Raw genomic sequence first — 15,688 nt, 5'->3', positions numbered from 1 at the left:
TGTCTGAAGTCGCAGACGGCCAGCTCGCCCCGGCCTCGGGGACGACGCCGAGCACCTCGCCGTCGTCGTCCCCTGTCACTTTGGGCTGTCCAGCCACGCGTCGGGGCCGCAGTCCCCTCTGGATGAATTCATTCATCGCACCTGACTGGCTCCATTACCAGTAAAAATAAATGAAACTAAAAAGAGGACGCAGCCTCGCTCCTTTTTTCTGGAAGTGTGTTTGACTTGCAGTCCGATCGGGCCATCGGGTACCGCGTGCTCAGTGTATCAAGTTTCTCCCGGTCCTCGAAGAATTCCTTGGGGCGAGCGGCCCGCGAACACAATGGGCCCCGCCCCAGCCCTCGCATGAAGGAGTAATGGGAAGTAATGATTGAAGCCGGGCTTCTGTTTGAAACAATTATTATTTAATAGGTGACCTAATATCTGTTGACTAGTTGTTACATCTGTACATACTGTGACCGTGCAGTTTGCGAGTCTTTGGGCCGCTCCGATTTTTCTTTTTCAGAACAAACACAACCATCATAATTATAATAACTAAACCTTGTGCAAAGAGATAACAAAATCACAACAGGCGTCTACAGACGAGTAAAAAAGAACATTTCAGCAAATGAGAGAACTGGCAGTACAAACAAGCCGACACTAATTAGCATTTTCTAAACTTTGAGATAAAGTTTGGGAGCATGGCTTGCACTATGGCTTGCACAGGCCGATGCCCATGCGACAGAAAAAGTCCCTCATATTGCTAGATTTAGTCGTCTAAAACCCCCCCTCAAAATCACGACGTCACAGTACAAAAATGAAAACGAAAAATTTAAACTTAACCATTGACAGATTAAATAATTTGGTTTAAATAGTCTCATCCCGGGCCGATCTGGCCCGGTACATATCACACTTGCATAAGAGTACCGACCAATAATATGCATAATATCATTTAGTATTTACAACAATAGATCAATTTCTTACACATAAAATAACATCACATGATCCTGTAGCCTCCGCGACCTCAGAGACCGGCAGTGCGCCCGGCCGGCCGGCACGGCGGGACGGCCAACGTTTTGTGCGAGTGCCGGCCAGCAATATTGTCTATAGTAATCAGTCTTCTACCGCCGCGGACGCTGCGGACGCTGCGGACGCCGTGCGCTACGGCCCGGTCCAGGACGGTCCGGGACGGCGCACACGCTGTTTAGCAGCGACCCGCCACGCCAAGCGCCGTGTCGATCCATCATTTAGAGCGGAAAATAACAATAAAAAGAAAGAGAATTCATCTGGGACACGCTTTTTGAAACTTGAGATCCGCCGTCCCGGCGACTCCACGTCGGCCATCCCAAATTTTTAGGTCCCGTCTCCGCCATTCGCCTGACAACGACGGCACGGTGGCACGACGGCGGAGAGGGGTGAGAACTGAGCTGCTCCACTGGCAAGTAGATCGAGTGCGCGGCGCCGGACAGACTTGCCTTGAGGTCTAAGATATTGATTCCGCCTCCGACCTGCAGAGGACGAGGGCGAGGACGAATAATAATAATAAAAGTAATAATAGTAATATAATTATAATATAATAATAATAATTGCATAGTCCATCACGAGGCCTGTAAAGCTCTAACGCACCACGCTCCACCTTTGTAACTTTTTAAATTTATTTTTAAGAGCCAGAGTAGTTTTTGAATGCTCAATAATTGAGAGATTCTATTGTAAGGGGAGGAATGTAACACTAAGAAGTAACATGTAGAGACGGCAGTCACATTTTCCAGTACGTTATCAAGGTAAATATGAAGCGGTCGTGAGTGGCCGGGCGGATGGTCGTGCAGTCAGTCCCGACGGGGTGCTCGGGGTGCTCGGGGTGCCGCGGGTCACTGGCCGTGGCTGTAGCCATAGCCAGCGGCCCACTGTCACAACGTGTGGTAGTCGTGCAGCAGCGACCCGTCCACGGCGTGCTGCTGGTGGTGCTGGTGGTGTTGCTGGTGCGGGTGGTGCGAGTGGTCCAGCCCCATCAGGCCCTGCGTCTGGACGCTGCCGCCGTGGGGGCTGGGGCCGAGGCCGGGGCCCACCCTGAGCTGGCCGCTGGGGTAGGCCGAGGCGCCGGCCGCGGACATGCCGCCGGCCTGGAGGGACGCCACGCTGGGCTTGAGGTCGCCGAACAGGTCGGGGTGGTGGTGGTTGGACAGCGAGTCCTGCGCCAGCAGGGCCTGCGTCGAGTGCGGCAGGTGGTGGGGCAGGGGGTGAGGGTGGCTGGCCAGCTCGGACGGCTTGTGGTCGGGGGCCTCGTCCACGGACTCGGACGACGAGTCCATCCCCTGCGCGCCGCTCTTGTCGCCGTCGCCTCCGGAGGGACTCCGGCCGGGCCTGTGGACAAGAAAGACAACGAACAGTCAGACACGGAATGCGAATGAGACTCCCTGACAGTGGCTATGCAGTCAGGGTGCATCGGGCGTTATCGACGCACTGCAGGAGCAAGACGCAAGCCAAGCCTTTATCGCGCAGCATGGCGACCTCTGGCCCCGGCCTCGGCCCCGGCCCGCCGCCCAATTCTTGACCCGAATAAACAACTTGAATTCGGCAGCACTGTACCTCCGGCCCATCATGCAACGAGCCGATGACCCGCCCCGGCCTGCGTGGCCTGCATGGGGGCAGCCGAGCGCGCCGAAAGCCACAACGCACGGCACCCTGGCAGGGGTGCATCGATCAAAACAATAACAAGCCCTGCGTTTGATGCGAAGCGCGAAGCCCTAGCGGCCCCGCCCGCCCCGCCAGGCCGCCAGGCCGCCAGGCGACTTGAATGAGTAAAGCCACTGAAGCGCGACGTCCCATGATATTCACGGTGGGTGGGGCCGAGCCATGGGCCGGGCCGTGGGGCCGTACGGCGAACCTGCCGCCGGATTGTGACCAATCAGCTGTGAGGTGACCGAGCCGTCCTGACGGCCGGCCCGCCGGGCAGCCCCTCCGCGTGCTCCACAAAGCCGGCGGCGTCGGCCGCTCCACGACCTCGCCGGCCAGGCCGTCGGGCTGTCCGCAGGTCCCCGCCAGGACGGCGCTGTGGCCAAAAAACCGGAAGCGGGGGAAGGACGCTGGAGGGTGGCCAGCCCTGGGCTAGCCCGCAGGCCTCCCGCGCGACGGCGTGACTCACTGCAGCAAGCAGCCTGCTCCCGGCCCTGCTTGCCCTGCTCCGCGGGGTGGCGGCGGTGTGCCAGCCACGCGGAGCGCGGAGCACCGCCACTGGAAATTGTTTCCCCGCTGGACAACAAAAGCTGTGGCGGCGGCGCTGGGCGTGGCCGTACGGCGGACACTGTGCTAATTTTATTGCCGCGGTCCGAGCGTCCGCGCCACGCCACCGCAGCGCCGCAGCCGCCCCGTTCTCGCTCTGATTCTCGCTGCCCGCCGCTCGGCCCTTTCTTTTTCCCCGTTCGAGGAAAACGCAAAACGCACCGCGACCGCCATTAAGACGGCCGCCATCTGCGGGGACGGCAACGCCGGCAATAACAGAGATTACGCGGTGAATCTAATCCGCGGCGCGGTGCGGCCGGCGGTACGGCACGGCGTCGTTCCTTTCATTGCGTCCGGCCGAAAGCAAAAGCCAGCAAAAGCACGGAATGACGCTCCGCGACCAGGCCGCGCTCGCCGCGCTCGCCGCCTTCAAGGAATCCAGGAATCCGGACACCTGGCGTCTGGACTCCGGACGGCCGGACCGCGGCAGGTTGGCCTATCTTCAAGGGGCGTTCCCGAAACACGTTTCCCTCGCATTTCCTCTCTCTCCCTCATGATACAATGCTCTCAGAGATTGCAACATGTGTCGGCAACATGTGTGAAGGTCAGGCCCCGGCGCGTCGCCTCCCGTCCAGTATTTGTTCTTCGACTGCGTTAGTTTAGTGACGGTCGCCGGCCGGGCGGTTGGAGGGGAAAGGGGGGGGGGGCACTCATTCAAACGGCCCGCAGGCCTCCCCTTCTTCCCAGCATCCCTTTGTTTTTGTGGGGCTCAGTGCGGGCCTGGCTGCTCGCCGGCGGCGGCCATCTCCACGCCAGCCGCTCGTCTCCTTGTTCTCCTCGTTCCTGGAAGCGGGGTTGCGCCCCGGCGGTGCCCCGGCGGTGCCCTGGCCTCCCTGACCTCGTCCTGGCCCCTTATTAGCGGCCGTCATCGCGCTGGGCCTGGCTGGGCCGGGAGGGACGCGGACACACGGGCACGACCAGCCCGCCACGGCGTAACTGCCTCCAGCGCGGCGGTCGGTCCCAGTCCCAGTCCCCGGCCCAGGTCCCCCACGAGGTGCTGAGACATTTGTCCCAAACCTGCTGGACCGGGGAGAACAAAAGAGGAGAAGTCACGGCCGGGCGGGACGTGGGGCGTGCATGTGTGCGCGCGGGGGGCGCGGGGGGCGCGGTGGGGGGCCGGCCCGGGGAGGGGGGCAGGCGTCGTCCTCTTGTGCGGGGACACATGCCACCCGCCCCGCCGCTACGCCCCGCCACGCTCGAGGAAATGTCAAAAGACGCGTGCATATACTTTGCTGTTCGGGGTTTTGTTTTCCGAGGAACAGCGGAAGGAGGCGGAGGGCGGAGGGCGTGGCGGTCACGGGAAGGGCCTCGGCCAGCCAGGCCAGCCAGGCCGCCACACCCCGAGGACGCCACCGAGGCAGGCAGGCCGGCAGGGCCGAGCCTGCACTGCACGCCTTATTGAACGGTCATGCTTGCAGCGTGCTTGCAGCCCCGCCCGGACAAGGAGGCTGTCACGCTGGATGGACCACTCAGCGCGGCGGCGCGGCGTGGCGCCCCGGGAGGTAGGCGAGTACGCAGCCGCCGAGTGGCACGGCGATGGCGCCTCCGCCCCGCGCGTGCGCTAGCGTGCGCAAGCGTGCGTCATCCAAGGCGTCGTCCGGCCCGTCGTCACGACCAATCCACCGGGCGCACCAGCGCTGGCCGCCAGGGCCTTGAGTGGGCCGTCGCCGCCGAGGGGGGCCGACGCCGTTCGTGGACCGCCCCCGCGACCGCCCCAGCTCGCGGACCGCACGCTCCTCACACGCGGCGAGCCCAATGTTTTGACCAATTAACGCGGCTTGCGCGGACTGCACACGCCGGCTGCCGGGGCTGCCCGCCCGACAGATAAGTGACGCGGACAGACCCTGCGACTCCGTGACCGGCGAGACCGTCGACATGGCAGGACTAGGCAGGACTAGGCAGGACGAGCCTCGGACTGAGTGACGAGGTGACGGAGGCCCCGGCCTGGCCCCTGCTCGCCCTGCCCACGGCCCCTGCCCGTTGCCGGCGTTGCCCCGCCAGCGCGCTGCCCTGCCCGCCACGGCCGCCACGCGTGTGAACCGGTTCCACGTGCGATACATCGCTGCGTGTAGTCGATAGTATCGTGCAAGAGATCTCGAGACTGAGTGATTTGAACAACCATTCTGACCAGTCTGACCACCCGACGCGAGCGGCTGTGCGTGTGTCGTTTCCCCCGTACCAGTGCCGTTGCCCGCTGCTCGCCAGGAGCGTCGGAAATTTGGGGAATGGGGCCCAAAGCCCAGCGAGGCTTGGCGGTGTAGGCGCGGTGTAGGTGTGCGTCAGGCCGCGGTCGGTAGCGAACATGATGGGCGGCGGCAGCAGCAGGAGCAAGCAGCATAGGCCAGCGTATTATAAAAGACAAAAAGCCCGACCCGGGGCTGCGGGGCTGGGGTGTTTTGCCTGTTAGAACGAGATGGAACTTGACAGACAGCGAGAGGGGAAGCAAACTGATGCGGGAGGGGGAGGGACCGGCACGGCGGGGGGAGAGGGGACGCGGGCGGGGAGGGGGGCGAGGGGAGTGGAGCGAGCGGGGAGGTTAGACGGTGCCCCCGCGAGCTAGACGTATCGGGTTACCGGGCAAACACCGCCGCGCCCGCGCCCACCGTCGCTGCAGCAGTAGCACGGCCAGCACGGCCAGCACGGCGCAGCGCACAGCCATGGCGCAGCCTTGCAGGACCCACGGCGTGGTACGGCGTGGCGGCGGCAGTGGGCCGAGTCGGGCTGCGGCTGCGGCCTGCGGGCTGGCAGGCAGGCAGGAGAGCGTTGGTTGTTCGTTCTATTTTGTTGCGCGTCGCACGCTGTGCCACGCTGTGCGCGGGGACCGTCGCTAATCTATTTGGGGCGTGGCGGCGCGGAGCTGGTCCGGCGGCAGCTAGAGGTGGCGCTCGCTGGCCGGCCCCGACGCCGACGCCCCGACCCAGCAGTACTCGCCGACACCGGCACGTGTAGCGTAGCGCCCCAGAGGGCCCCTAGAGCACAGGCCGAGAGCGCCCAGCTCGGCGAGGCCCCCCTTCGATTGCTGCCGCCGCGTTGCTCGCGCCCAACCTTACACCCTGCTGGCCCTGCAGGCCCTGCAGGCGATCGGCCGGTGATGAGGAATCATTAATTAATCATGGCCGTTCGGCGTGCCGGCTGGGGGCTTGCTCGGAGACAGGCGCGGCGTACCTGAAGCCGTCTCGCCAAACCTAAGGTTGACCGGCAAAGGCAAAGTGAAGCAGATTGGCGACAAATTAGCATCCCTCCGTTTGGCCGCGTTCGCCTCGGTGCGCCTCGGTGCGCCTCGTTGGTCTTGTTAGGGCACTCTGTGGGGCGGACGGCGACGGCCCTGGGAACGGCGAGCGCGGCGTGCGCGGCGTTCGCGTCATCAATCAAGGCTCCAAATAGGACCCAGCGGGAGCGGCAGCGGCTACAACCTTAAACGCGCGCCCGACAAGACCGACCAAATCAAACAACGTGCACGACGACGGCGCACTCGATGACCCGGGGGAGCGACCGACGCCCGTCGCCGCGAGCTGCTGGAGAAAGCGGTCGCTTGGCGTCGCTTGGCGTCGCGTCGAGGCGCGAAAGACCGCAGCAAAGCCGCACGCCACAGCCACCTTGGAAGGTCCTAGCGGTCAGGTTCGGCTCGCCTGCAGGATGATTCCAGATTCCGAGCAGGCCCGCGAGGGCCCCCATCGATCTGTCTCTCTCGCGCCCAGACGGGACGCCCCACGCCCCAAGGGTGCGAGAGAAATGAACTCCCCTCGGAGTCAGAGACGGCTGAACAGTGTACCCACCGGTCTGCCTCCCGCTGCGTGGATCCAACCCGTCAACCCGGCACCCTTCCCCTCCGTAATCTGTAAATCCGCCTTTGTTTACGCCCTTATCCTCTTTTTACGGCCACCTTGGGAGACAAAATTTATGAAAACTATGAGAGAGTGCCACACGGTGCCACACGGCCGGTGGTAAAGACGGCGAGGTGTGGGCCGCTCTGCCGCTCGCTCAAGATGACGCCTTCATTGGGGGCACGGGGGGCACGGGGCGCCCGAGGCGCTATTCAGGCGATTTGTCAAGGGGAACACCTCGTCTCCAGAGCGTTGCCACCACGCCACGACCAGACTTCCGGGCGACTACACTAGAAAGAGTCCGCGTGCACTTGTCCAGACCCCCTGGAGGCGCGGTGCGATCCCGCGGCGCAAATCGCGCCATTTGTCCGACGTGTGCCCTCCAGATGAGTCACGTGGCGTCACGAGGCGTCACGTCACGTGAGAGGGAGTGAGAGGGAGCGAGAGGGCAGCCCCTTCTATTCCCCACGCCGGCCGGGCCGGGCCGGGCCGGGCCGGGCCATCGGGGGCTCGGGTTGCAGCTGTTTATTTCTGTCCGCCTTGTGTTTCCTGTTGTGTCTGTCGTTCCGCGCTCCGCGCCACGGCTCGGCCGCCCCCGCCGCCTCAAATCCAGGATCCGGATCATGACTGACGCCGGCCACCCCTTCGTTCAAGTCGCCCCGGATCACTCGGAGCACCTCACCGCCACCGCCCGCGCCGCCAGCCGCGGCGCCAGGTAACTAATCCTGGCGCGGAATGTAGGCCAAGCGAGACCATGCTTGAGGTCGCCGCGTCCTGCCGCACGCTCCGCACGCTCCGCCCGCGACACAGGCCCCACCGCAGACCTGGCCGTCGGGCGCGGCGGCGCGGCGAGGCACTCCAGGGGCTGGCGGGGCCGCGGTGGGGTTGTCGACGGGCACCCCGGAGCCTCCAAGCCGGTGACCCGGGGGTGACCCCAGCCCCAGCGGCACGCAGAGCGACGCAGAGCGACGCAGGGTCGTTAGCGGGACGGGCTGTGAACATGACAGCGCCCTGACTGCGAGGCCGACGGCATCCCGGGAACGCCGCGGCGTGCCTCGGCGTGCCGGGCCGGGCCGGGGGCTGCTCCGCGCTCCGCCCCGCTCTGCTCGTTGGAGAGTTCGAGGCCGCGTTGCTTGCGCTGCTCCCCTGCGATGATGGCCCTGTCTGTTTGACTTTTTTAACGGCATTCCTGCGGAGGTGCGAAGGGAAGGAAGCGAGGATGTTGATTATCTATATATAAAGCGAAGCGGGATGGCTAGGCCGCGCTGCTCGTTGACGCCTTTTCAAAAGGCGCGGAGTGGCGGATAGGAGTGGCGCGCTGGGGGTTCAGCTCGTTGAGGGCCTCGAGGGAGTGGAAGGGGTGCGTCCAGGTGCGTTTGCACTCCCCTGGGGTTGACTCGGGCACCAAAAAAATGACACAGAATGACACGCGGCGCTCGATGCGTTCCATCCCGTTCTAAACGGGCAGCCTCGTTAAAACCAAAGCACACACTGCGCGGCGCGGGGCGGCGCGGACACTGACGGACTGACAGCCGCGCGCAGCCTCCACTCGCCATGGACCTCGGTTCCCGTGTTTACAAGAGCAAGCTCGGGCGTGAGCGTGAACGCGGGCACCGCCTTGGTGTCCGAGACTCACCCGTCCTTGTGCTCGGCGGCCCTGTCGCGCTGCCGCCGGTTCTTGAACCAGTTGGACACCTGGGTGGTGGTGAGCCCCGTCGCCTCGGCCAGCTCCCGCTTCTCCCGCGGCGACGGGTAGGGGTTGTGCTGGTACCAGTCGCGAAGCACGGACCGCGACTTCTCCTTGAAGCAGTAGCTCGTCTCCTCGCCGTCCCAAATAGTCCTGCACGGGCGTAGGGGAAGAAGGTTGAGAACAAGAACAATGCGAACATAGGTAAATAAAATGGGGAGTGAGACTACTCTTACCTAGGCAGAGGGAACTTGCGGCGGACTCTGTACTTGCCGACGGCGCCCAGCGGCCTCCCCCTCAGCTTCTCGGCCTCCACGTAGTGCGCCTTGAGCCACAGCGCCTGCAGCTTGGGGTGGTTGTGCGGCGAGAACTGGTGGCTCTCCAATAGCCTATACAGGTCCTGCAACAGCGAGCGCGTTGGAGAGCGGGTTAGATGAAGTTGCCGATAGTGTTGGAGGTTGGATGGCTTCCACGGATAATGCGAACTGCCGCCTCGGGTCAGGCGGAGCAATAGCGGAGCAACCCAGTGGCTGTAAAGAGATTACGGAGGCATCCATCCACCCATCCATCTATCCATCCGTCGCGGCATGGCGGTGGCATGGCGGTGGCGGCCGGCTCCCCTTTCACAACAAGACAGAACGCTCCTATCACGGCGTATCACGGCGTATCGACACATGTCATCGCGGGGGCCACTTTGTTGGCACTCGCCGACCGGCCGGCCGAGGCCTACCTCAAGCGGGGCCTGCTTGTCGACGCCGCGGCTCTGACTCACGCGATGACCCCGCGTGACCCCGGCCGGGCCATCGCGGCGGTCATGCCGCGGGCAGGTCATGCCGCGACTTTCTCAATCAGGCCGGCGCGGACGCCGAGCCGCCGAGCCACGCGCTTCTGCGAACCTGCAGTATAAAGCTCCGCTGAATGGAGCACAGCGCAGCGCGCGCAGCGGCGTCAGTCCCGAAATGCCCCAGAGACGTGTAATTTCGCCATAACAACCTGAATGAGGGCGAGCCGGGCGGGGCGCGGCTGGGCGAGGGTCCCCGTCAGTCCACTCAGAGGTCCCGGCCGGCAGCAGACGAGCAGTCGCCATTCATTGTGCTGCATGTCGGCCAGCATGTCGTTGTTGTTCTTATTGTTGCTGCCCTTTTCGCCGCTAGTTGTATTCAAGTAAGTAGTTCTCGTTAGGGGACGCGCGGCTCGCGCGGCCAGGAGGGGTCGCGAATGCAGGGTGGCCCGCGACGGCCTTCGATGCCGCCACAAACGGCTGACTATGCGGGCCGCGGGCCGTGCCGTGGGCCGGGCCGTGGGCTGGGCGCGGAAACAGCGAGGGGCAGCATGGAACAGCGGGACAGCCCTGTCCATGCGTCCCTGATGGAGGCTAGAGACGTCACTTCATTTCGGCAGCACAACCTCGACCCTCTCAAATCTTGGCCGTTTCCTTAAAAACCCGTTCCTTGCACTGAGCACAGGCTGCGGGGAACGGACTGCCGGACAGCTCCGGACCCAATCAGCCAGACGCAACGAAACGGTCAATCTTTGGGGCGTCCAAAAACGACAGCAGCAGAAACAACAGCACGCAACGAAAGCGCGTCCCGGCGAGCGGTTTTCCGTGAATGAAACTTTTCGCCACCACGCGGTACGCCGGTACGTCCGAGACGGTGCAGCCTGTAACTTCCTCGCCGCCCGGGGCCTGGCCAAGGGCCTGGCCAAGGGCCTGGCCGGCCGATGGACACGCCGCGGGCATTGTCATTATCAGAGTCGTTGCAGGCCGGGCCGGCCGGGCTGGCCGGGCCGAGGCTCTCAATGGACTCGGCCCGCGGCTGGACGGCCTGACGGACGGTACGTGGAAAGCCAATACCGGCGTGATTACCGCCTGCAGCAAGCTGCAGCACCGCCGGGGACGACGCGGACCCAAAGCACGCCAGGAATTTGAACAGACAAAATGGCGGGCGTCACGGAGGTGCACGAAGGTCGAGCGGGCGCACCCCGTCCTCGGCGACCTCGGCGGCCTCCACCCCCGAGTCTCTCCCTCGCCGTCAATATTTACCGACTCATTGCGGCCCCCACTCACTCAGCCCTTGCACACAGACGCAGCCAGCCAGGCAGCCAGCCAGGCAGCCAGCCGGGCTGGCAGCCAGGCCGGCCACAACACGAAAAGTTCGGTCGGCTTCATTGAGAACTAAAGGCAGGGGTGACAACCGCGCAGCGACATTGTCAAATCAAGTGACTTTGCGGGAAGACGGTGGAGCTACATCGAACGCTTTGTTTTTGTTGTGGCTTTTTAACAGTGTTGTCGGCCTCCTTGCTCAGGCCCAGGCTGCCCCGGACCACAGAGTCAATGTTTGTGCAGGACCCCGCCACACAGAGGCACCGCGGCACCGCGCAGGGCTGCCACCACTACGCATGCAGCACCTGCCCTTAAAGTCAGCCAGGGTTGCCAACAAAGCCGTGCCAAAACAACACGACGTACACGACGCCAGGCCAGCCACGCCACGCAGCGCGCGCACTTGAAGGCGCTGCCAGCAGTGCTGCCAGCCTCGCCAGCCCCGCCAGCCGCGCCGCGTGCACCGGCAAAAGTTCGGCGACGTGTAAATGGGGGGAGAAAACCGGTCGGTCGACGCTGGGCGCGCTGGGGGTTGGTCAAAATGGTTGGCAACATTGCTCGGGCCGCAACGCAACACAACCCCGCCGGCCGGCCGAGGAGGCCGAGGCAGCCGAGGCACTCGGGGGAGGGATATTAAGTCGCCTAAACTCATGCATAATTCCCTCCGACACGGAACAGATGACTGAAAACAATGTCCGGGTAGCAAATGATCGCACCCTGCCCCGACTCGGCACCCGATCCAACCGCGCTCCACTCGGCTCACCCTTCGCCGCCTTCGCCCTCGCGGACCGCGGAGCACCCCTCCCTCGGCCGGCCCTGATTGGCTGGCCGGGACTCGGGGTGGGGGTACACAACATGGCACAAGGGGAGGTTCGGGGCAGAGTCGACAGCGCGACTTCGTCAACTGCAGTGATTAGATACGGAGAAAAGAGGAATGATTTCTACGGAATAGTTGGCAATAAAACCGGCAAAATCCGTGGACGTACCGCACGGGGGCCACGGGGGCCACGGGGGCCACGGGGGCGCCCTCGGAGCTCCTTCCTGCGCGGCGTGATTCGGGTCCGAAATTAATCCGCCGCTCCTGCTAACAGGACTCCTGACGCCGCCCCGGGACAAACACACACGTGATAGCCATCGCGACGTGTTCGCCTCGCTGCCGGCCAGCCATGCCGAAGCGGCGATGCGGCGATACCCCGCGCCGACTTGCCGCGCCGAGGAATTTTTATGTTTTCATTAGGTTCACGGATACGTAAGTGCAATTGATTGGCTGCTCGTTTACGGCGCCGGAGTTGTTTTTTCGGGGCCGATCGGCCGAACTGGCGGTTTGGAGCGGATAATGGAGGTATCCAGCGCTATAGCGCGAGCGTTGACTGGGCCGGAGGGGCCGAGGGGCCGCAGGGCGGGAAGGTACAGCCGAGATGATGGGACGGGCTGGCCGCGCCTGCCAGCCTGGGCGTCATCAGCCCCACTTACCCGCTCAAGCTGGACCATTATTCACAGCCTCGGCGACACTCGGCCAGCGAGGTGACAACAAGCCGGCAAAGATGCGCCACGCTTTGCGGCAGCCAAAAATGGGAGATGCCGCAACTCTAGGACTGCCGGTGTAGGAGTGGTTTTCCGCGATCTGAATCATCCTGGACCACGTCCACCGCGCCCAGTTCGTTCCCGACTAATCGCATCGAAGCGTTCGGCCAGCCTCGGGCCAGCGTTCATAGCAGCGCGCGGCTCGGGGGCACTCTGGACCACGGACGGACAAAGTCGACAATGTCGGAAAAGTAGACGCAAAGCGTGGACGGGCCGGACGCCTCAAGATTGTCGTTTCACCGATTTTCAGGAATCGAATTACACTTTGCGTTTGGGAACGTCGCATCTCATGTCACAATTTCACTAGGGGAAATTGTCGTTTCCCCCCAAACTAGAAAGAATAAAAATCAAACTCGGCAAAATTCAGCATGGTAATCCTGCTCCAGTCGATTTTCCCTTCAGTTGAAACAAAGGCGGATCCAGGAAGGCATCCAGCAAGCGGGCGGAAAAATGAGAATTGTGAAAGAAAGTGCGGCTTGTGCCCCCCTTGCCTCTGAAGGATGCCACTACAAGTGTCCCTTGATTCCCAAGAGTGCCGGAAACCGCGACCATCCGTCCACAGGGCAGTGGCAGCGGCCCTGGCCGTCCATGGCGGTCTGGTGCCCCGCCGATTCCACGGATCCATGATTCCGCGATTTGGCTGTCAGACATGTTTGCTCTATTTGCGATCCGTAAGAACACCTGTGAGTCGATTCTCGCTAACAGCCGGCGTGCCGCGGTGACTTGCTCCAATTTACACGCAAGTCACTCCGCGTTACGAACGCGGCCTCACACAATATTTGCGTACTCGCTCTCTCCACTTATCCTTTTACATTCCCTATAGATCTTTTCCCAAGATCGCTGCCAAGTCAAACCACACAGAATTGCCACCAGGAGTGCGTAATCAGATAGCGCGACATGCGTTCGCAGACAAGTGCCGACATTGTCTTTATCGTGTCAGAGGGCCCCGGTGTTGGCCCTCCAAAGCCAAGTAAATAATGCTATTCAAATACTTTTCGAACGCCGCGTGGCAAGGCAGCCGAGACAGCCTCTAGGCCCCGGGGCCGCCCCGCGCCCGCCGCGCGCCCCAGACGGCCTCGAACTTAGCCGTGCAACAAAGCACATATGCAAGTAACTGCTCGAGTGCGGAGCGCGGGCGCGTCACTTCTTGGAACGCCAACCGGTTGTAGATAACCGTTTATACGCAAAGATAGCGACGAGGCGAGAGCGCCGAGACAGCCGGTTTCGCGTCATCAATTTTTGGTGAAATGAGTGTTAGTATGTACGTAAGCTGCAGAATTCGTCAAATTCGCGCAGCAAAATAGTGCCGAAAAATGGCATAAAACAGAGGAAAGATAATGTATATGCCAGTTTCTACTAAACAAACTTGAACTGTGAAAGGCAAATTATCACAGGACTATGCACTTATTGTTAAAGTGTATAAAATTCGTACAATGCTGTCCGCACTCTCACACGAAATCGTGCAAAAACTTCAGAAACGCGGAAATTACTGTGTCAGTTTCAACAAAACAGTACAATTACACTTAAAATTTAGTGTGTACTGATTGCACACATGGGAGCACTTAAGTGTGAACGAGTACACACTATCAGTGCGAAAAAGTGCACTCTGTACACACCCTTGCGTTTTACATTATTGTTTGCGCTTAACCGTCTCGGACAGTATTCTGATCACTGTACATACTGCATGATGATTACTAAGCCTTATTTACAGTGAAGATAAAGAGAAAAAGTCAAAATAAGGTGAAGAAATTTCATCTCTTTCTCCCATGTTACTAAATTTAGATACAGGCTTCAGGAATTCTCCGACATTAAAAAGGTTCGAACGCTTGTTTCTTGGTCCCTAAACTACTTGTTTACACTGTTGTCACGCATGTCAGAGTAGCCACTGACACGTGACAGCTGTGACACGCCTGTGTGACTGTCACAAGCCGCTCTACCAAAATGAGGTGTGAGGTGCTACTCTTCGATGCCACCGGGTGCACGGGTTCACTGTCACCAAGTATTCCGGCAAGCTTTGACGACCTACACTCAGACACTCACGCACTCACACATCCACACACTAGCACTTGACCACGTGCTGGGCCTGCGGGGCCTGCTGGGCCCATGGGCACACACCTTGAAGTTGCCGCGGTGGAAGGCGACGATGGCTTTGGCTTTGAGCACGCTCTCGTTCTTGTGCAGCTTGTCGCAGGCGGGCAGGGACCACAGGAATCGGCCCAGCCTCTCGATGTTGCCCGACTGCTGCAGCACTTCACACACGCACGCCACCTGCTCCTGCGTGAAGCCGAAGGACGGCAAGAGCGGCGACATGCTGGCCTGCTGGCCGGGCTGCTGGCCGGGGGACACTGGCGGCTGCGCGAAGTGGTGGTGGTGGTGATGGTGCGCGGGGCTGTGGCCCAGCATGCTGTGCCCCGCGGACGTCGGCGTGCTCAGGCCGGCCGGGTCGCCGGACAACTGGGGCAGCAGCAGCCCGCTCGGCAGCCCCTGCAGGCCCTGCAGCCCCGGCAGCCCGGCCGACAGCCCCGCGGACAGCCCGTGGGCCGCGGACAGACCCAGGCCGCCGACGGGGCCCGGGGGGCCGCACGGGCCGCATCCCGCCAGCATGGCAGGGCTGGCAGGGCTGGCCAGGCAGGCTATTCTGGGACGGCGGCGAGGGCGAGGGGCCCGAGGGGCGGGCGGCGCATTGGGGCACTCACGGACACACGCACGCACACACACTCACACCTGCACTCGCGTCGGGCCGTCGTCGGGCCGTCGGGCGCGGCGCCACGCGGGGTGCTCGTCGACACTACGGCCTCGACGGCCAGCTCGAGGACACGGGGACGCGACGCGCGGCTCTCGGGGCTCCACTCTGGAATGGAGTCCTGCGTGTCCCTTGCCTGCCTTGCCTCGCTTGGCCTGCCGGGCGGGGCGGCGGGGCGGCCGGGTCCCCCCTCTCCGCGCCTCCAAGCACCTCGAGCACCCCCTCCTCCTCTCCGGCCGCGCCGCTCGCGCCGCTCATTGGGCTATTGCGGCGCGCCGGCCTGGCCGGCCCGCTGGAGGCGGCGCTTCGCGGGGGGCGGGGCGCGGCGGGGCGTGGCGGAGCGCGGCGCGGAGCGGCGGCCGGGGCGGGCGGGGGTGTGGAGACGCCGCGACCAGCCGCGACGCCGGGGCCGTACACTGATAAAAGCGAAACCAAGGGCGGAGCAAGGCGGAGCCTCCAGCGAAAACGTGACTGAGGTATTTTTAAAATCG

The 15,688-nt window shown here is 62.6% G+C and overlaps 1 protein-coding gene across 1 annotated transcript; it reads right to left on the bottom strand.

Moving 5' to 3' along the window:
* Positions 1 to 382: 382 nt before the first annotated feature.
* Positions 383 to 14,894, bottom strand: LOC117651385 (homeobox protein six1-like). Its single transcript, XM_034395389.1, has 4 exons — positions 14,570 to 14,894; positions 9,006 to 9,169; positions 8,719 to 8,922; positions 383 to 2,340 (listed from the first exon to the last, which is right to left on the bottom strand). Exons 1-4 carry the CDS (start codon positions 14,855 to 14,857, stop codon positions 1,887 to 1,889), a joined length of 1,110 nt encoding a protein of 369 aa, XP_034251280.1. The 5' UTR covers positions 14,858 to 14,894; the 3' UTR covers positions 383 to 1,886.
* Positions 14,895 to 15,688: the final 794 nt, after the last annotated feature.

This window comes from Thrips palmi, unplaced genomic scaffold, assembly GCF_012932325.1.
Source record: "Thrips palmi isolate BJ-2018 unplaced genomic scaffold, TpBJ-2018v1 HiC_scaffold_5, whole genome shotgun sequence".
Taxonomy (NCBI): domain Eukaryota; kingdom Metazoa; phylum Arthropoda; class Insecta; order Thysanoptera; family Thripidae; genus Thrips; species Thrips palmi.
Note: the sequence above shows the minus strand (reverse complement) of the source record. Positions and strands in the feature narration are given on the sequence as shown.

Excerpts from the sequence above, each read along its gene's own strand:
- LOC117651385 (XM_034395389.1), bottom strand. The coding sequence starts at position 14,857 with ATGCTGGGCCACAGCCCCGCGCACCATCACCACCACCACCACTTCGCG. Across the intron at positions 9,170-14,569 it reads TCCACCGCGGCAACTTCAAG|GACCTGTATAGGCTATTGGA; the intron begins GTGTGTGCCCAT and ends TCGCTGTTGCAG. Across the intron at positions 8,923-9,005 it reads CGCAAGTTCCCTCTGCCTAG|GACTATTTGGGACGGCGAGG; the intron begins GTAAGAGTAGTC and ends ACGCCCGTGCAG.